The 21,958-nt window shown below is 42.5% G+C and overlaps 2 protein-coding genes across 2 annotated transcripts in view; one reads left to right on the top strand and one right to left on the bottom strand.

Annotated features, from left to right (window-relative positions):
• Positions 1-3,166: 3,166 nt before the first annotated feature.
• On the bottom strand, positions 3,167-6,861 carry LOC101732441. Its single transcript, XM_004913595.4, has 2 exons — positions 5,092-6,861; positions 3,167-4,082 (listed from the first exon to the last, which is right to left on the bottom strand). Exons 1-2 carry the CDS (start codon positions 5,172-5,174, stop codon positions 3,500-3,502), a joined length of 666 nt encoding a protein of 221 aa, XP_004913652.2. The 5' UTR covers positions 5,175-6,861; the 3' UTR covers positions 3,167-3,499.
• Positions 6,862-7,327: 466 nt separating this feature from the next.
• The window catches only part of atp2c2 (ATPase, Ca++ transporting, type 2C, member 2), a 78,194-nt gene continuing 63,563 nt past the window's right edge, over positions 7,328-21,958 (top strand). Inside the window, 1 exon segment of the mRNA NM_001079056.1 lies at positions 7,328-7,743. Within this exon segment, the coding sequence (NP_001072524.1) occupies positions 7,426-7,743 (318 nt within the window). The 5' untranslated portion in view covers positions 7,328-7,425.

The following is a 21,958-nucleotide window of genomic DNA, read 5'->3' as shown; positions in this document are numbered from 1 at the left end:
TCATCACTGCTTTAGTATGGGTCAGGAAGTGGACCTTGTCCAAGCAACAGCTCGATACGGTCCCCCGAAAAGCCCTGTATAGTGAGATTGTTCAGGGTTATTTTGTTGCTGCCCCTGTGTTCAGTGACTGCATAGGTGACACCACAGAGCGGTCACTTCGTCACTTGAACAGCAAATCGTTACCTCCCAAACTGTACGATGTTCAGTGGCTGTCTCTGCATGGGAAACTGAAGGTGCGAGGTAATTACCAGTACCTCTCTCGGCAGGACAGGGTGTGCCCCTGGGGATGTGCTGTTGAGGAAACTCAATGCCATTTTTTGGTTCACTGCCCAGTGTCAACAGCGGTCAGGTGTTCCCTAGCAACAGAGTTACAGTTTCCTTCTCTGAAACTGGCCGGATACGCTCACCTGGCCTATGGAACGCTAGATAACGCCGCCTACAGTGCTGACCACACCTACATCATTGTGTCAGTCTTTAAGTATTTCCTGTGGCAGTTCCGGTGCAAGCAGACCATTGGGCACCCTAACACCTCTGTAGACAGCATGGTGAGGGCAATGGTTAGTGAGTTGGCCAAGCTGCGCGTCCCAGTGCCCAAAGGTTAGTGAGTTGGCCAAGCTGCGCGTCCCAGTGCCATGATACCAGGGCACACATTAGCCGCCCTTATCCTGTTAGCTGCTGCCTGGCTTACTGGTTATTTGTGCTCTCAACTGGGATCCCCATGGGGCCATAGTTCAGGTAACAATATGTTTCTCCCAGGTTTTCTAGGAGTTGTAACATTGTTATTAGACTGTGTTCTTACATGGGACTTGGAGCTTTCTGGACCTGCAAAGCTCACTATGTTGGATTTTGCTCCTTCAGACCACCGGGAGCAACAGGATGTAAATAGTTTTGATTTTCAATCGTCCTCTTCCGGAAATCCACGGCAAAATCATAGACTCTTCCCAGGACTGAGACTGCTTTTGTCCATATGTCAGGATCTTCATTGGGACATTTGGCCAGTGGACTGGGGGATGAATTTTGGTTATAACGTGTAATTATTTGCCGGCATGTCGGTCTGAGTTCTGTTAATTCTCTTTTGTGAAGTTTTTAATAAAAACACATAAAATCCCTGTTTCCTTTCCCATTCCTCCTCTCTCATTAAGTGTACCATGGCTGGTCAGCACTCAGCTGCAGGTTAAAAAAAACCCACAGGTACATAGGGACTACAGGGAGAAAGTAGAATAAAAGTGAAAACAGCAAGTGGGCTTGCTCATGCCAATGAGGCTCACGGAGACCTGTTGGAAACTGGCACTGCTCAAGAACCGCACCATCATGAGTTCCAGGTCCCGCCTAATGAGACCACAGATCTGGAAGATGGTGGCGCGGCTCAGACGGTACATCCTCGATAGCTCATAGAGAGAAGCTATAGCCCCCCAGAATCAACAAGGCTGCCTGATCCCAGAAGGCATGAATGGAGCAGGCACCTCCTGTTGCTGCCCTTCTGTTTGTTCCCTAAAACCCATGCAATATTAATACATTTAAACTGTATGAAAACGAAATCAAACAGTATTAAGGACGGCAAATATTAGATCATTTGAAATCTTCAACACACTATCATGGGAATACCTTGTTTATTTTACAGGAGAAGGAAAGGTAAAATCACTGGGGGGTGCCAAAATGTTAGGCATCCCCAGTGATTGTAATTGCTTACCTTATACCCCAGGTTGGTGCTCCTGTTGCCTAGCCTGGTGTAGCTTAGAATGAGCGACACTCTTGCTCCTTTCTTAGCGATCCCGGGGCTGATGCATGTGCGGTAGAGTGAAAAAGACGTTTTTTTAATTAAAGTTCTGCTTTTACTCTACTGCGCAAGTGGCAAGAAGGCAGAAGAAAAAGGAGGAGGAAACTACCCTGGGGTGGTGTCCAAGGGATAAGGTAAGAGGTGCACCAACCCCCTCCCCCACACACATTGTGCACACTTAATGGAGAGGAGGAGCGCAGATGCCCACATTTGCCAGGAGGAGGGTGTGGGTTTGGTTCAGTGGAGGCCACGGGGCCCATAAATGCTGGATCCCAACTGGTATTTTCGCAGTGCCCCCCAGCCCAGTTCAACCTTGCTTCCTCAGTAGGGTTAGTCACCCTGAAACACTAATGGTGAACTGCTGGTTATAATAAATGGGGTAAACGAACCACCTGCATTATACTGAGTATTTTGCAACACCACACATTTAGGTCAACACCAACGCTGCAGTGCTTAGAAGTTATTAAAGGTGCAGTTGTAGATTGTATCTTGCTTCTTTATTTATTGTCCACACAACAAGAAAATGATCAGCTATTCTGGTTTTTGCAGTTTTGTTTAGTGTCACACTGTTGCACTTAGCAACACACAACAATACTTGTAGTTCTTAAAACACTCATGCAGTTTCACCAGCCCAACAAGCTGTTAGCCAGGCAATATAGGTCTTGTTTTAACTATTAAATATTGTGTTCCTATGGCAGTGTAATCACAACTGACAGAGAAATATTTGTGCTAAAGTTAATGCCATAATTTATTCATCACTTGTGCATAAGTTCTAAATAATTGTTGCTGCTTCCTTTCTTTCCTATAGCACTGTTCTTTTTTTTTTGTTTCTTCCTATATTATGCCGTGCTAAATCTTTCCTCCTTTCTTTCTTCTTGTATAGTGCTGTCTTTTTTATTAAAGAGATACTGACACCTCAAATTAAACTTTTTAAAAAATGTCATAACATTGTCTTTGCATGCGAGTTATAATTTTGCCTGTAATTTTGTTGTCTAGTGCTTTTACATTACCTATAAGATCCCCCACGTTCCTCTATGACGGGGCTGCCATATTTGTGCAGCAAGAGTCCATTAGCATTAGAAGCTTTAACCAGGGGTGTTTTAGGCCCCTGAGCCGCCCAAGGCAGCCCATCCAATGCTACCCCCCTCGCCCCCCTGTGCTTACCATTACAGCACCAGAGGGGGTCCGGGGGGGGCCGCATCGCTAGTGTAGAGATTTTTCATGTCAGTATCACTTTAATATAGTGCCTCCCTTCTCCCATCATAATGACCTGTAGCACTCCCCTCCTTTAATTTATTTGTTATTCTAACAAGTGCACTCTAACTGATTTTTTCACTCTTCTGACTCTCCCATTTACCCAAACAACACACTTGGACACTGTAGCTGGGAAGAGAAGGCCGCAGTTATTTATTTATTAACAATAAAACTTAACATCAGTTAACATTTGTAACATTATTGTACAAAACCGTTTGTATAACAAACATTTACAGTAACCTTTTCAAACCGACAATCCTTACTCGCCTCCCAGGGACTGGCCCTGCGCCCAAATGTAACGCCTGGTTCCTGCCTCCTTTTCCCCCGACCTAAACCGAGGCTAATTGCTTTCCGATCAGGGCTGCAGGCCAACCGGGCTACACTCTTCTTGGCAAGTACCCCCCTTAAACTTCCCCCTGGGGGCACGGAGTAATGTACCCTCCGCCACAGGCATGGCTGCTTGACTCCTCAAGCACGCCACGACTCGCCAACCAGCCGCCCTAGGGCCCTCTCGATTCCCTCACCCAGTGCCAAGTTAAACAAGTCAGTCCCTACCTCCAACAAATGGACCCCGTCCTTCCAATAGTAACCGGGTAATTTCCCCTCCAGGACCTTATGCCTCACTACCACCCCGTCAAACTTTCTCACGAAAGCAGCTAGCAATTTGTTCACCTTGCCCCTGTTTCTCTCCATTTTCTGCCCATCCCTGGTATGCCTCCATACTAACAACGACACCATCTCTGACCATACGATCACTATGTCCAGAAACATACGCCTTATCTTATCCAAATCATTTTTCATTGCTGTTACCAACTCTCTCTGAGGAACTAACCCTATATCACGTATTACCAATATGTCCAGGCGCCTCCCGGCCTTTGCCTTTTGAAGCAGGGTGGACCAGACCCCTGGCCACCGCATGCCCCAAACACCAAACCAATGCACTCCCACCTTGCCTTCGGGAAAGCCCAGCTGCAATCCAGGTTTTTTAACTGCGGCTCTCCTTCTGGCCCGATAGATGAATGACCGATCAGCCACACCGTGATCCTGCCACCTGTTCAAGGAAACCAAATGTAAACACAAATAACCATCACATATGGTACACGGTATTCCCCTTGTACCAACCAACCCCTTTTTTTTTTTTAAATCCATAACTGTACCACACATCAGACCAGCAGTGCTAGCCGTACGTAGCTCTTAAACCGTCTGGACTCCCACCTATCGATTCTCATCACCGTGTCATCACCCAACCCCAACCGTGATGCTTCAGTCACTGCACCAATACGGAATGAGTGAGTGCCAAAGTCATCCGGCTGCGCCCCTACCGTCTGTAAACCCATCCGCAGTACCCAAATAAACTGAAAGTGAGTTAATGGGCTCCCATCCCCATGGATAAACAAACACTCCCCTAACTCTGGCCGTATCCCTAAGTATCTCCCCATGCAGCCCACTGGACATACCGCGCCGCCATCCAATCGATGCAAGACAATGTCCACACCTTTACCCCACACGTCTGTTCCTGACCTTCAACCTTCAAAGCTGCACTTGTACCTCGGACTCCAATACCCTTACATCCTCTGCCCTTAGACCCCCCGGCACCTTTTTGCTGCTGCTTAGCCCCAAAGAATGCTAATACAAAGACTGCCTGAAATAGGTGCACCTCAAACTCAGATCTACAACATTGGGGCAGCGCCATCTGCAGTTTCCGCAGTAACTTAAAGGAAATGGGACACCTTGAGTCCCGTGACACCCTCCCCTTCCTGAGGCCCCGAAGTGCCTGCCTTATGAGGAAATCCTTTGTCAGGTCCTCCATCCCTCCTAATTTAAAAAGGAAGTGCCGCCCTGTTGGGGCCCCTGGGCCCCCCTCTGAAAGGGGTTTGCCTTTTGTGCCATCATGAGTTTGAGCCAGAGGATGATGTCCATCTGGTCCCACCTCATTGACGGCCCTGTTGCTGCGCCATGCCCTTGACCCTCCCAACCTGCCAGAAACTGTTTCAGCCCTGCCAGCAGTCCAGCCGTATCCACCTGGGCTGACCCCTGCGCTGTGTCCCCTTGCAGCTCACCTCCTGGTCCCCCGGCTGTAGAAGCCCCTGGGGCCGTAATTACACTGGCGAGGCGCTCCGATGTGTCTCCCGTCCCGACCCATCTCTGGCCGTGCATTGCTGCTCCCTCCTTTCCCTGCTTGTCGAACAGCTCCTGGTGGTCCGCCGTCCCTCTGACGTAGTGTACCTGGCTCCCGACCGGCCCCGGGCCTGAGCCGCCCGAACTGCACCTGCGTGACATACAAGAACAGGAGTGCTCCCTTCTCCAGGACGTATCCCTCCTCCTGGTGGGACTTCCACTGGCTCTTCCCCTGTCTCCCCTATGCCTGGCTGTTCCCGAAGCAGTGCCGCTCCTCCAGCTCTCCCGGGTGCCAGACTGACTCGACTCCTGCCCCTTGACCCCCATCTTCTACCCCTCCAGGGGTGCCTGCTGCCTGATTGGCTCCTCCGGGAGCCCCTCCTGGACTCTCTGGGCCTGGACTCACTGTCCCTCTGCCTGCTTCCCCTGCGCTCCCTGCCCATTGCCTGGCTGTTGGCTGAACCCAAACCGGGGGTCCCGGAAGTGCCCTCAGGGGCCACCCTGGGCCGTGGTTCCCTCCTTTTCCTCCCTCTGGCCACTAGCCGGTACTATGGCCCTGCATGCGGCCGCTGCAACCCTCTCTTGCCTCCCAGTGTCCTGGCAGCTGGCAGGCCTTGTGCCTCTGTCTGTGGTTCTGCTAGATGAGGCTGCCGTGTTTCCCCCATGGCCTGTTTCCCCCCCCCTTCCTGGATCGCTGCCTCCCTGTATCCTGTAGTGGCTCCTGACCCCACTCCTACTGGGGCCGTGGTAGTTCCTCCTACTCCAGCCTGCTGTGTGCTCCTACCTCCCCCCCCCCTTCCCGCCCGGTCCTCCGTGCCTCTGCCAGGCTGGGGGATCCCACTGCAGCTCCCGTGTCTGGGCCCCTGCCCCCTCTCTCCTGCCGGTTGGCCCCACCCCCTTGTGCACAGAGTACTCGCCTGCTCTTTCTTAGTGTTGCACCACCTGGCTCCCCAGGCTGCTTCCCCGTGCTTCTCCCGGTGCGGCCCGCTCCTCTCCTGTGGCGTCCTGCTGCACCGTCTGGTCCTGCCAGCTGGTTCCCTCTCAGTCCTTGGGCTTAGGCGATCCGGTGGGCGGGTCCTCCTCGTGGGTCTGAGCTGCCTCCCAGTCTCCTCGCCTGGAAAGAGGTCCTTGAGCTGGTCCTGGATCCATATAGGTCCCTGCTACCTTGCTGCCTCCAAGCTCGCAGCCATGGCCCCACGCTGCGAGCTGCTGATCCTATTGCTGCCTAGAACTGACTGGAAGACAGGCTGTCCTGAGCTTCCCTCCTCTTGCTAAGCCTGGGAAAAAACAGTGCGTTCAGTGGCCAGCCACCAGGAACCCATACAGAGGGAGGGGGGCGGGCTGCTCTCCTTAACCCTGTCATGCCCTGCTTCCCTACACTGCGCTCTGGGTCATTGGGCCCCATTATATGATGCTCTGTAGTGCCGTGTCTCTTTGCTTATATAAAATGTTCCATGATGCCCCTCTCTCTGAGAAACAATGGACTTTTAAAACCAGTGTTGGTTCACAAAAATGTGGATGGCCCATAAAAAAAAATATTGGGTTTATGGGTTTCACCTGATTACTTTCTGTGCAACAACTCAATAAAGGAAAGGTCACAAAAATGTTTTGCAACTCCTGCCTACTTTCTGAATCAGCGAAACTCTATGCTGCCCCATCCCTTTGCTCTCTCAGATAATTTCTAGTTAGAGTGCACTTTCTATAGATCCCTTTGTTCCCACACTCAGCACACACTGCTCTGTGCTTCCCTCCCTCCCTTCACTATGCTCTTCCTATTTCATGTAATTCTAGGCAAGTCTCTTTCTCAGAGCTGGCCATTACTGGTATTTTTGTATACACCATGCTCTTCCAATTTCATGTAATTCTATGCATGTCTCTCGTTCAGCTGGCCATTACTGACCTATTTATGTTTGGCCCTGTGCATATAGGACCTATAATGCTGCCTTCAGCTTACTATGCAGTATTACACTTTTTAGGGACCTAGAAATAAAAAGGCCTCCCTTCTTTTTCTCCGTTAAGATGCTCTGTGGTTCAGTGTCTCATTTCTCTCACAGAGAAGATGCTGTGCAGCTGTCGCCTCCCCCTCGTTTCCCACCCCCTTATCTGCTCTCTCCGCCGCAGCCTCAGTAAGTCTCTGGTGGGTGCGCCTGCGCAGAGCATCCAGCACACAGGACCATAGCTTTCATCCTCCTCCTTGGGCAGCAGCACCGATTTACCCCCGCACCCCTCCCAGGCCCCGGTGCAGCCCGTTGCACCTTTACACTGACAACTCAGTGATGCAGAGCTTTACTTCCCCACCCCCAGCATCCTCCTGTACCCAGTGCACGGAATGTGGGATGGGCAGGCACCTGCCAGAGGGGGGCGGGGCCTCTCTCACCTGTCCCAGGTATAGTCCGGGGAGCCCGAATACGCAGGAGCTCTTAGCAGCTCCCACCTCCCCGGACACCCCCTCAGCTGTACCGCCGGAGCCGCAGCTGCAGGTCACACTGCTACCGGGAGGTATGGGGGGGAAGCGCTTCTCCAAATTGTTGTCCCATATGCGTAGGTTGCCCCACAAATATCACCTTCTGGGAAGCAGCGAGCTCAAGGCAGAGGTAAGTGTGTGGGCACGGGGGGCACATGAGGTGATATGCCAGCAGGAAGCGGGGCTGCCCATGTGACTTGTTTATTTGTGGGTGCTGGCTGTGAGCTGTGAAACCCTGCCTGTGTTTTGTGGGTACCACTGGAAGCGCTCTGACGATACTTGGGCTGGGTACTGCCAGGCAAATGCTGGCCTGGCATAGACTGAACCCAGGCAGCTCCCTGGCAGACTGGCAAGTACTACACTTTCCTTAATACAATGACGTGCATAGGGTTTGATTGGTAGAGTTGTGCTAGCAAGATAAAGAGTTGGCACATTGATAACACCAACATATGCTATTAATATCATATTACTGTATATTATATTTACTTCAGAGAAAAATGTGGTATATAGCGACGCTGGTGCATTTTGCACTTTTTTTGGATAACGTATTGTTTGGGAGTTGTGTAACACACAGTTAATTGTAGATTTGTAGGTGATACTGAGTCATCTGGGAAAGTGGTGCAAAGGAGTCACACCTTTCACCATTTCACTTTTTTTGTTAAAATAAGATGTATATAGGTGACGCCTTGTAGTTTATATGGGAAAATAGAAATAGAAATTCTTTATCTTGCAGTGTGTATGGGAAAAGGATTTATTGGCACATTAACAGCCTGTATTGGAATTAGAAAACTGGTGAGGTCTTGCATTGTGGACTAGACTGGTTACACACCTTTCAGTGTAAGAGGATGGGAAATAGACTTCCTACACCTTATAGTTTGCATGGGAATGGAAAGAAAACTTCTGACGCTTTATGTTGCCTATTTGGGAATGGGAAACAGACTGCTGCTGACTCTGACAGTGTAAATAGGAATGGAAAGTAGTGACACAGTAATGTATGGGAGTACACTTTTAATGACCACTTATATGTATTTATTTTGGCCTTTTTGTCTTATATGATCATGAATCATATTTTTTTTCAGCACTTCTTTTTTCCATTCAATCTATCAGTTTTCCTCCCATCCTAGCCCTTTTTTCCTTTTCCCATGTGCAGGTTATACAAATATTTTTGTGGACTAAAAAGATTTTTTTGTGCAAACCAATACTTGTGTGCAAATACAATCCTTGTTTTTATCATCTCCCTATGTGCGAGTCTGTCTTCAGTTCCCTGTTATACAGTATATGGAAATGGTTAGCAAGCCAGTGGCATGTCACAGTCTATTTACATTTATGGTATATAATAAACATCTATAGACATCTTACAGTGTATATATTTAATAAATATGCATCTAATCCATCATTTTTGGAACTGGCCTACTACTAAATCCTATAAACTGTAATTCACGTTTTGTGGTTTATGTATTAACATGTCTTAAGTGTGAAGTGCAGTATGTGGGCTGTACCACAAGAAAATTAAAATGTAGAATGCGAGAGCATATCAATCAGATCGTCTCTGAGAGTACAAGTACAGTGGTATCAAGGCATTTTAAGGAACGCAATGGTGGAGATATGGCATGTTTAAAAATACAGGGAGTTGAGAGATTATTTCCATCTAACAGGGGAGGTGACATAACATCCAGGCTCCTTCACAGGGAAGCATATTGGATATTTCATTTAGACACTCGGCAGCTGAAGGGTTGAATTTAAAATTTGATGTAATGTGCTGTGTCTGACCAATAGGTGGTGCTGTTAGGCTCAGTTTGGCTACATTCCCCCCAAAAAAAACAAAAAAACAAGTTTTTTATGGATAATGTTAATTGTATAAATTTTGCAACATTGTATTTATTTATGATATTTGCATACATTTTGTTTAAAAAGTAGCAATAGATGCATTCCAGTTTGAAATTGTTGTATCTCACTTCATATTTGTAAACCCAATGTTTTTAGGAGATCATGAAAACATTTATAAGGGGTTAATTATTAGCATGTGCGTTGATTGGAATTTCGCCTTTTGCATTTTAAATAGCTGTTTGTGTTCATTTGAAATTTGTGCCTATGACTACGTATCTTTTGTATACGAAACGCGTCGGGACCTTTTTGTTTTAAAGATCTCTACAATAAAGACAAGTTTTAGTGGACCAAGGAGTGCGTGCCATTTCTCTTCAAACTACTACTAAATCCCCCACAAAAAATGTGCCAGACACCGAACCAATATTCAAATTTGTGATTCTAAAAATTAGCATGAAGTAATGGGGTTGTCCTACTTTAAATTTGCAACTGGTCTTCATATTTTTGGTTTTCAGTTATTTAGCCTTTGTTAAGCCACATTGGTATTTTAGCAGCTATTTGGTTGCTAGGGAAAAAAAGACCCTAGCATAAGGGTGTTAAGGGTGAATCACCCCTATAAGAACTCAACATTGTTGCAATCAGCTGTAGAGTCATATTAATTCAGGAGTTCAGATTCAGTTCAGCCAACACTTGGGTTCGGCCAAACCCTAAATTAAATCTTGGATTAAGTACATTCCTAAAGGGTAGTGAAAATAGTCGAGCCACATTGGTGGCTTTTTACATTGTCAGTGAGAATGCAGAAGAATTTTACTAATTCATATTTAACTGGCAAGTGTGGCAGGTTAGATGGCAACTGATAATGAAGACATACTGAGTAGTTCATGGGTGCAGTTTGTTATACAATGTGAATATTATATTTATCAAAGGAGTTTGTTGCACAGTGTCCATGCAACATCTGTGGCACTTGGTAGACATATGTTTTATATAGCTCTCCCTCACCCACTGATTGGAACAACCAAAAGCACTATCAATAATCATTTAGCAACATTTGCGTGTGAATTAATAAAACAAATTAAATAGTAATTTAAATAAAGAGTTGTTTTATCCTTTTTTATATTTTATGCTGACTGTATTTCATGGGATATGTAAGATTTTAAAATGCATCTGAATAATACATCACAGATAAAATTAAAGAATAAAACCTTTATGATTTAGTATCTGAGTATATCAGTAAATACATGACCTTTACCCTCATATGTAATAAAAGGCACTAAGTTTGCCCAGATGCAGTGACCCATAGCAACCAATAAGATGCTTTCAATCAGGTGACTAGTAATTGCTACCTGCTGATTGGTGGCTAGTAGTTACTGCTCATGGGCAAACTTAGTACCTTTTATTACATATCCCCAGTAGCATTATACGCCGAGTTCCTCCAAACCACCTTGGGATCATACTTATAAATGTAGTAGTGAAGGTGCCTGGGCAAACTGGTAAACATGGCAGCATGTGTTGTTGCCAATATTTTGGGCTCTGTATGATGACACTGAAAATAAATATGGCTTGCGGGAACATCCCGGTAAAACATGTCTTAGATTTGGGTGACCTAATTTCAAAGATTCAAATGAATCTTAGTGCTGAACTAAGATCTCTCTAAATATGCTGTGCAGGTGCTGTGCTGTCAGTAATAAATAACAGTTTTTTTAAGGAAACTAAAACTCCACAAAAGTAATCCAATCTTTGACTGATTTCTTTTCTTCACTGAAGCACTAAAGGAATGGAATGCACATAACCTAAGTGCTGCAAAATACATGACCTATTATTTATGTACTGTATAGTTTCAAGGGTATATTTACAATGGCTAGGCACAAGTTAAGGAATGACAGAACACACAAATTCACAACCCAAGCCCCATGCACTAAAATGTGAAAAACCCAGTATGTGGCATAGGCTACAGTGCTGTCAGGCACTAGGGGGCACTGTACTTAATGTTGCCATAAGCAGGTGGAAAGTACTAACTTCCTACTTGTATCACCTAGCGCTCCCTGACTTGCAAGTTCCTAGTGATTCACCAAGGATATCCATGTGCCACCTACCTCCTGCACCTCCACTATGTAGCACTGCTAAACACAGGCACTGACATATACAGAAAGAGGCTTAATTGGTGCATTTGGTTTAGGCATGCTTTGGAAGATAATCTCAATCTCAATCTCAGTCTGAGATATATTGAATGTGGGGCTGCTCCATTGCCTTATATTTTTCAGGATATTCTCTGTACCATGTACTTGATCACAGCTAAAATAGATTAATAGATAAAATGTAAAATGAATCCTTTTGGATTTATTCAATGTTTAAATGATTTCTAAGTAGACTTAAAATATGGATATCCACTTTATGGCAAGACCCGTTATCTGGAAAACTCCAGGTACTGCTCATTCTGGAAAACAGAACCTATACCTATAATATCTAGGACACGTGTGAAACACAAGGCCCGTGGGCCGAATATAGCTCTTCTGGCTGTTTTATGTGGCCCCTGGTGACTGTGCAGCACCAATCACCTGACTGCACTGTGACTGTACCTGACCATACAGTATTTTAATAAAAAATTTGGCCAGCAACTTAGCCTGTGTTTTAGATTTCAGCCCCCTGACTAATGCCTGTTGTGCCCCTTTACCCTCCCCCTGTTACCACAATAAAACGACGGGCAACTTTATTGGGGTGAGAAGGCCGCAGTTGTTTATTGCAAATTATTTAATATAAATCAGCAATTATATACATATACATATACATTAAACAGCAGTCAAATAACTTATATCCTCCAAAGAGGTCTGACCCCCAGGCCCAGGCCCGGAGCCTGTGTCCTGTCTACTATCCAAGTCCTATTCTGGATTATCCATCTCTCTGGGGACCCCAGGCCTACCCAGTTACCCACTCACTTTACCAACTGCACCTTTTTTAATTTCCTCTGGGGCTCAAAGTCGACCCCACCCCCCACACTGCGACTATTGATTCCAACCTATTAGGGAGGGAGGGATGCTGTCGGCTCCTGCTCCTCCTGGCCGCTGAAAGTCTGGTGAGCTCACATCCAGGGAGGTCCTTCTTTTTTTCTTGCCCTGAACCTGTAACACTGGAATATCCTGGAGGCGAGGTGTTTATTGGGTTCCATTATGTGATTGAGTTTAACTCCCCTGATCTAGGAGATCATGTTTCATGGCCCATCCTTGCTGCAAAGCCTTATTTTTTAGCAATAACATAGAAAGTTTTTACAGTAGCATGAAGTGTACAAGGACTGCATGCCACATTGCCACAAGTAGTAAGTGAATCACCTACTACATTGCTGTGCTATATCTGAACATTATTTATTTCCAGACCATTGGACAGCATTTACTAGTAGACTTAAAGTATGGATATCCACTTTATGGCAAGACCCATTATCTGGAAAACTCCAGGTACTGTGCATTCTCGATAACAGGACCCATACCTGTAATATCTAGGACACGTGTCAAACACAAGGTCATGGGCCAAATACAGCTCCTCTGTCTGGTTTATGTGGCACCTGGTGACTCTGCAGCACCAATCACCTGACTGCATTGTGACTGTACCTGACCATACAGTATCTTAATAAAAAATTTGGTCAGCGACTTAGTCTGTGTTTTAGATTTCTGCCCCTTTATGTGATTGAGTTTAACTCCCCTGATCTAGGAGATCATGTTTCATGGCCCATCCTTGCTGCAAAGCCCAATTTTTTAGCAATAACATAGAGAGTTTTTACAGTAGCATGAAGTATACAAGGATTGCATGCCACATTGCCACAAGTAGTAAGTGAATCACCTACTACATTGCTGTGATATATCTGTGCATTATTTATTTCCAGACCATTGGACAGCATTTACTGAAGCTTGTGAGTTAATGCACATGAATGGCATGTTACCTTTATTGTACATTTGTTCATGCTAAATTAGCCTCAGTATATTACCTAGGGTCACATAGTATGTTGGTGCTTTGTAGTGCTCCATTGCTGTATCCAGCAGCACAGTGCAGTGTGCAAACTGCATTTTTGGACACATACATTAGCCATGAAGATACCTGTATATGATTGTGGTGAGAAGAGCAAATCCCTGATATAAAATAACATTTCATTCAATATGTCCATTGTGAGCATTCTCTGTTTATTTTCTAGCACTGGACTGCAGTTGCTGTGTGTTCAAGTTGAAAGCTGTTATTCCTGGATGTTTCTTTGTTCAAATATTATTGCGGGTTTAATGGTTGACAGTGGACTACCTGTCCCGCTGGAAGTTAAAATGCGCTACGGCTTTCTATTCTCATAATTCTTATTATCAAGCAAAAAAAAAAAATATCAGTTCCTGATTCCATCATCATTTTTGTTTTAAATTGAATTCCCTGAAATTGTCAAAAATGAGTTGAAAGGATTTTTTTTTGCAACTGGAAGCAAAACAAAGGGCCTTTCAACTCTGAATAGAATGATAGCTTTTCTTGATGAACTGCAGTTTAACTAACTATTTTACAGAATAAAGTCAGCATTTTTGTTCTAGGAGAAAATGCTATTCATTGAAGGAACGTCGTTATCTTTAGGTGCATACATGCACCACTGCATCATTTTTGCAATTTTCAACATTACAAATAATTCCACTGGTCTTGTAAATATGCGGGATAGTTGTAGTTTTAAATACTTTAATATTATATAGCATTAATTGTATACACAACACTACACAACAAAACAATAAATGAGATCAAGACATGCTAAAATAAAAATAAATACAAAATATATTTACATTTAAGATTAAGTACTAAGTGTTAAGAGGCAAAAGGAAGGAGTTCCCTCTCGCACAGAGCTCAAAATCTAAGCGGGTGGGTAACTTGTTACGTAGTAACGTAGTATCTACTGAACTGCAGAAACATAAAAGGCATGAGGAGGATTCTGATTTTGCTTATAGGGGGCCTGTCATCCAGACATAAAACACTGCATAATAAAAGTCCTTTTTAAATGAAACATGAAACCCAAATGTCTTTTTTTGGGAAAATCCCAGCTGTCAGTTATCAATTGCCTGGCTCGCTTCTATGCCTTAGGCATAAAGGTGGGGCAGACAATAACGTCAACTTTCCATTTAGCACTACCTAGATCTCACTGCACTCCTCAGTTTCCCCTTCCTTCTTCACCATCTAATTGTGTAGCCAGTGCATGGGCAAGGGCATGGGCACCAGGTCCCCAATTCTGGCACATAAACAAGACTGAAGGAAGCAAGATTTATATTATTTATATAATGTAAATGAAGTTTATTTTACTCAACTAACTTAACAGAAATACTTTTGGAATTATTTCTTAGGGTGGCAGGTCCCCTTTAATGGGAAGCCATGTTAGAGATTTCAAAAGTGGTGGGGCTTGTTCTTTCTTAGGTGAGAGGAGAATGCTAGCACCAGAATGAAGTGGGAAGAAGTGTTAACAAGGCCAGACTTTCCTGCCAGAGTACCATAATTTTCATCAGTGAGCCTCAGAGGTCATATTTACTGGCATCCCACAAATATTAGAGGTTTAGGGCTGTGACACATGGGGAGATTAGTCGCCGTGCGACAAATCTCCCTTGTCGCAGGCGAAATGCCATCCCATCGGCTAGAATGTAAATCGCTGGTGGGATGGCATACGTGGCACTGCAATTTGCCAAAGTTGTGGAAGTTGCCTTGAGAGGAAAGTTCTGCGACTCCGGCAAATCGCGGCGCCGCGTATGCCATCCCACCGGTCGGATGGCATTTCGGGAGATTGGTCGCCCGCCACAAGGGAGATTTGTCGCGCGCAACTAATCTTCCCCTGTGTCACAGCCCTTAGAGAAGCCAGTTAGTAGCAAGTTTCAGTAGTCTATACAGGGTAGGATAAGACCATGGGTGAGTGTTTAACCTGTTGCTTGCAAGAGAAAGGGACAGATTTTGACAAAATTGAGTTGGGAAAATTACAGGTTTTGACTGTGGTGTTAACATGATCTTAACAGTCGAACATTATCCCTAGATAACATGCTGAGTTAACAGGGTTAATTAGCATGTCATTGTTAGTAAGAGTGCAGAGTAGGACCAAAGGTGGCCATACAAGGTCGCCAAATGATTGGATCTTCTTTCGATATGCCCACCTAAGGTGGCCAATATCGGGTCTAATTCAATCATTTGACCCTAGTGGCAAACAATCAAATGCCAACGATAGGTCAATGCATCAATGAGCCGATGTGGTCCCCGATCTGACAGGAATAGCAAACATGCCCAATAGAGACCTGGACGATTTTTTGGCCAGATAACGATTGGGGGCCCCATACAGATAAACTATTGAATCAATATGAAGGACTTGAATCAGCAGCTTAATTCTGCCTGTGAATGCCCCCCTTAGGTTTAGGTGTATCAGTTCAGATTTGGTAGGTTTAGTTTATGATGGCAGTGGTATCCAGAAGGAAATAGCTAGAAGGTATTTATAGATCTGAGTCTAAATTTCTGAAGTTAGTTCAGGCGTTTATAGATCTCCCAATGACAGTAGAGGTAATTTTTCAATCCCCAGGCTTACTGAGCACTTGCATCCTGGGGATTGCTGATCTCTGCAGATCCCTGCCTTTACCACCTGCTATGATGCACAAGGGTGGGTGGAGTGACACCTGTGTGCATCCCCTAACACTGGCAGCACTTTATCCAAAGGGCAAACTGCAATCCAAAATGGAGCACAGTGACCTGTGGTAAGAATGCTGTTATGCCACCTGTACACAATAGGGGTTATTTACCACACACAGCACAGTGTTTAAAGTGCAGAAAAAAGCCACCATTGTCCCTTTTCTTTGCACTTTGAAAACCAAGTTGTGCATGGTGTGTACAGGTACAATAAAAGCAGTCCAAGAAGAGATCTTCTGAGAATCCCCACACTTAGGAGAACAGTTAAATAATAATGGTGTACTGTTTGTCAGGTTACAATCAGGTATTGTATCTATTACATTATAAAGTACTCTACAAAAATGCATACAGGAGCATCTAGTCAAGGTGGATGTGTAGTTTGCTAATTCACAACTCCCAAAATGTCACCTCCTCCCTTCTATTCGGGAGCCATGCCTTGCCAATATTAATTACAAGTTACCAAATACCAGAGACCAATTTATTGATAAGCTTCTCATATACAATAGTTTATTTATCTAACTAACTAACCACAAGCTTAGAATGTCCCCCAAAAGGAAAGGAGGATGGGTTGTTACTTTATTAGACAGAAATCAGGCTTGCTGACAATCCCGCCACTACCTTTTTCCCTGCCAGCTTGGCCCCTCCAGTCTCTCCAGACCCATTTATCAATCAACTTTGAACTCTATCTATCTATCTATCTATCTACCTATCATCTATCTATCTATCTATCAATCTATCTATCTATCTTTGAACCCTATCTGCATTTTTTTTCATTTTTGCTCTTTCTTACTGTTTTAATATTTTTTCTCTCACACAGATCAGACAAAAACAAAGACAAGCGATATCTCCTAGGCTTACAGTGACGTATGGATTGAATCCACACCCTGATTAGGGAACCTGCCTGTCTAACACTTAGCTTAGTTATGAAATGTCCAAACAGAGTAAATAGAGAAAACCTATTCTAAAATAACCAGAAAAACAAAGCAAGTAAAATAAATGATAAAGTTTTCTTTAAAAATTATTAAATAGAGACAACTTTTTCAGAAATATTGTACAAAGCCAAAACATCCTCTTCCTGCTTGTTCATATTCTATATACTACAGTTATGATACACAAATAAAATAAAGACAGCACAGTAACCATAGTACCATAGCCACTTGCCAAATCATATATGATGGGCAGGCGCACATAGTCATTTTTATCCATCAGCATACTAGACCAAGTATCTGTGCAGTGGAACACCCAGGAGTGTGTAATTGGGGCTTTGGCAAATTTCAATGATAATGATGTCTAACACTGGGCACCTCATATATATACTTGCTAGCACTTATGCAGCACATTTTGAATTTCTGCAAGGAATCAGAGCTTAATTTCCCTTTAATGTACTGATAAAACAGGGAGTTACGGGCCTAATTTAGTCAGTCCTAAAATGTCTAAATAGAGTTGTAGTAGGTGGTTACAGCAAATTATGTTTTGAGTTGTGTCTAGGGTGCCTGGTTAAACCATTTCATGAGCACAGGCCTACATAATATAGCCCTGTTTCCTTTATTTGAACATAGAGCCAAGCAAATTCACCTATTCAGCAAGAGGTTTATCAGAAGTAACAATAGTAGCCTGTATTTCTAGTTACTGTTCTGTGGAATCAGTGAACCCGTTAAAGTAGAACTGGATTAATTAAAAGCACTCATGCATTCGAAGATTCTGTAGAAGCACCTTTTACATCTTAGAAATCTGGGCACAAATATTTCAACTTCTGTTTGGTTAGAACCCATCTATCTATCTATCTATCTATCTATCTATCTATCTATCTATCTATCTATCATCTATCTATCTATCTATCTATCTATCATCTATCTATCTATCTATCTATCTATCTATCTATCTATCTATCTGTCTATCTGTCTATTCATCTACCATCACTTTTAAACACTTGTCTTTTCAGGAAAGGTGTGTGATTTTGGTGAGGTGTCTACATATCAGTGCAACAGGTTAAGAATTTGTGCATTGTACTGAAACCAGGCCATAGTTCAGGGGTCCCCAACCTTTCTTACTCGTGAGCCACAGTCAAATGTAAAAAAACTTGGAGAGCAACACAAGCACCATAAAAGTTCATTGAGAAGCCAAATAAGGGCTAAGATTGGCTATTAGGCAGCCTCTATGCACCCTATCAGCTTACAAGGGGCTTTATTTGGTAGTAAATATTGTTTTTATTCAACCAAAACTTGCCACCAAGTCAGGAATTCAAAAATAACTATCTGGTTTGGGGGCACTGAGAGCAACATCCAAGGGGTTGGGGAGCAACATGTTGCCCCTGAGCCACTGGTTGGGGATCACTGCCATAGTTTCACTCTCTTACTGTATCTATGATATTCAATGCCTGTTCACCCCCAGGTGATGAATATGTGCTTTCTTAAACAGCTTCTAATAACTAATTCTAACATATAATATCTGCTCTCAGACTTCTATTTTACATTATCTCAGAATCAGTGAGGTGTTATCCTATAGCCACAGCAAGCACGACTGGGCCTACATATGTATGTATGTATAACTTTATAAAGCGCTACAATCTTACAATATACAAAATTACACACAGGGAAGACAAGTGTTATAATAAATACAAAAAAATATGTATAAATACACAGGGAGTAAGTGCCATGTGGTATGAGACACAGTAGGAAGGAGGTCCCTGCCCCGTAGAGCTTACAGCCACATAGCATTTGTGTATGTGAACACATACTTTAATATGCTTAATAGATATAATTTACTCAAATAAGTTTTCTTTACATAGTTACCCTGAAGATGTACAGTGGAGTTCATCAGCAACAGTACAAACTATGGTCTCACTAGTGGGTGGAGGGGAGCTGCAGTGTAACTAAGGTTATCACTGGTTTCTATGTGTGTTTCTTGACCACACATATTACCACACTGATTCTGCCTAGAATTTCATATTTTCCCAACAAATTTCCTGTTCAAGAACAGGCAGGTTTTCAGGGTGAGAAGCAGAAACAGATAGCAGATTGCAAAAGGGATTGACACATGGCGTCAGCTATAGATTATGCAGACTCAAATGCAAAATATATTAAAGTGCTTTACCAAAAAGTAATCATTTAAAAAGGGATATCCACCACGTCTTTGCATAATGAACAAAATTGCCATTTAATTATTATAAAAACAAATTTATAAAACTCCAACAGATTCTACAGTGCTGTGCAAAAGTGTATTCATTAAATATACAAGAAAACATACCAAACAACCAATAACTGATACAAGGGGTAAAGAGCTTACTTTCTAAAAGATTCTAATCCTATATACATTCATTTTAGTAGTGTTTAAAATATTAGTAAATACAGTATAATTCACTATTGAAAGCTGTTGCAGAAGTTAGTTCTCTTTAAGATCTGTTAATCAGCTTGCTTTTGCTACATTGTTTCAGGAGTCTGATGCAACAGAGAAAAGAATGTACAGCAAACAACAAGACATACACTGCTTTCAGTAGCAATTACATTTACAAACAACTTTAAAACCCATTGAAGGGTTGTAATTAATAATGCTTTTGGATCAACATCACCTTATGTGTGAAAGTACTTTTGTGAAAGCTTCCCACTGTAGCTGTAAAAAAAATCACTGTGATATAACTAGAATTTAAAAAACTGGTTTAAATAAGTTGTCAAAGACAAGACTGAAAGCAGTGGCCTACTTTTGTGCTCAAGCACCCCCACTGTATGTACAAGCATAGGTTTTACTTCATTTTTATGTGCACTAATAAGCATTTATGTGATAGTGGTGACATAAATGCAGATGTAGCCTATTTAATAAATGAGCCCCAAACATAATATTTATTATTATCTCATTTATGTTTAGGCAATATTTTCTTTGCAGCAGTTCAATAAAATGTACTCATCTACATGCAGCAGTGGGATATAGAGTGGCATACATGTACAGGTATAGGACCCATTATCCAGAATGCTTGGGACCAAGGGTATTCCGGATAAGGGGTCTTTCCGTAATTTGGATCTGAATACCTTAAGTCTACTAAAAAATCAATAAAACATTAATTAAACCCAATAGAATTGTTTTGCATCCAATAAGGATTAATTATATCTTAGTTGGAATCAATTACAAGGTTCTGTTTTATTTCTACATAGAAAAAGGAAATCAGTTTTAAAATTCTGAATTATTTGATTAAAATGGAGTCTATGGGAGACAGGCATTCCATAATTCGGAGCTTTCTGGATAACGGGTTTCCGGATAAGGGGGTCCGATACCTGTACTAGGGATGCACCAAATCCAGGGTTGTGTATAAATTCGTTGTTTATATGTGTACCTTAAGGCAATGAGATTCATATATCACTGATACTGATACAAAAAAAAGGGACTGGGTGGTCTGGATGTGAGTGTCAAAATGGATATAATCTTTTTTTTAATAAATCTAATCATTGTACTTGAGTAATATTGCATTTGTGGGTGAAATATGAATAACATTTAAAAAAATATCCCTTGAAAAGCAGAGTTTCAGCCAAGTCTGGTATCAACCAAAAATCATCTGTTTACAGGAAACATCTGCTCTGGGATACTAAACTTGGAACAGGCTTTGCAAATGCTATTATATAAGCTCAGTGGAGTTGCAGGAAGAGTGTATTTTAAGTGTAATGTAAAGTTTAATAATATACTAGGGTATAGTATATAATGGTAAGTACTTATAATAACAAGGATAAGCTTACTTCTAGAATATGCAATGTAGTCATGTCAGCCAATAATAGTGGACATTATAGACTAAGAAATAAGCTGTGAAATTATTTTATTAACATCAGAATACTAATGTTTTGTTATTTCTTCCCTAACTTGGCTGTACTAGAAAATACAGTAGAAAAAAAACTATGTTTTTTTTAGCAACCAAGATGCCATTTTTGAATTAGAAAGATTTTTTTTTAAAAAAAACTGGATATAGATTCATGGATGTGTTTCTGTAATTTTTAATGCCATCAATGTGTTTATAACATTAATTAAAAAAAAAAACAGTATTAAATGCCATTGATATATACATTAATATATTACATTCAGGGTATATTACCCTGTGTAACCTTGCCAGGACAATTTGTCTACAATTTACTATAAGTAGGGCTGATTCATTGGGCCTGGCCCTTTTAATGACTTTTCAGAAGTAAAGGTTTGCTTTGTGGGGTGGGGTGATGGAAGCTAAATAGATGAATAGAATATGACGTGTCACAAACTGCTTAGGCTTTAAAGAGTGAAATTTTTGACACCGGCAAATTAGTATTTGGTTAATTATTGTTTTTTTAGCCATGTAGAGAATGCAAGAGTACTTTTGATTTTCTAATAATGATTAAATGAAATCACCTTGTGTCTCAACCCTTTCTCCTTGTAGATTGTAAGCTCTTTTGGGCAGGGCTCTCTTCACTTCTTGTATCGGTTATTGATTGCTTTATATGTTACTCTGTATGTCCATGTATGTAACCCACTTATTGTACAGCGCTGTGGAATATGTTGGCGTTTTATAAATAAATGTTAATGTAATGTAAATGCTTTGTTGATACAGCACCCAGAAGGCCAGTGTTGCTGTTTTGAGATGTTATTTGGCAGTGAATGGATTAGAAGAATCGACTATAAATTGTATGTTGTATGACATTTGTTTCATGACTGATTTGATTTAGTTTTGTTGTTATATTTCATAATGGGATACATAGTCATTCAAATAATAGTGTTAAGGTCTTTCTTAAACAAAAAACACATCCGCTTCTTTAAGAAATCCTTGTTCTGAAAAAAAGGGTCATAAAGGCAGCAAATGTTAATACAGGTATGGGATCCATTATCTGGAAACCCATTATCCAAAAAGCCCTGAATTAGGG

This window comes from Xenopus tropicalis, chromosome 4 (assembly GCF_000004195.4).
Source record: "Xenopus tropicalis strain Nigerian chromosome 4, UCB_Xtro_10.0, whole genome shotgun sequence".
NCBI lineage: Eukaryota > Metazoa > Chordata > Amphibia > Anura > Pipidae > Xenopus > Xenopus tropicalis.
This window is presented reverse-complemented; position numbering and strand designations above follow the sequence as displayed.

Coding starts and splice junctions, on each gene's coding strand:
- LOC101732441 (XM_004913595.4), bottom strand. CDS start 5,174: ATGGGTCGGGACGGGAGACACATCGGAGCGCCTCGCCAGTGTAATTAC. Junction 4,083..5,091: donor TACAGCCGGGGGACCAGGAG/GTGAGCTGCAAG, acceptor TTCCTTGAACAG/GTGGCAGGATCACGGTGTGG.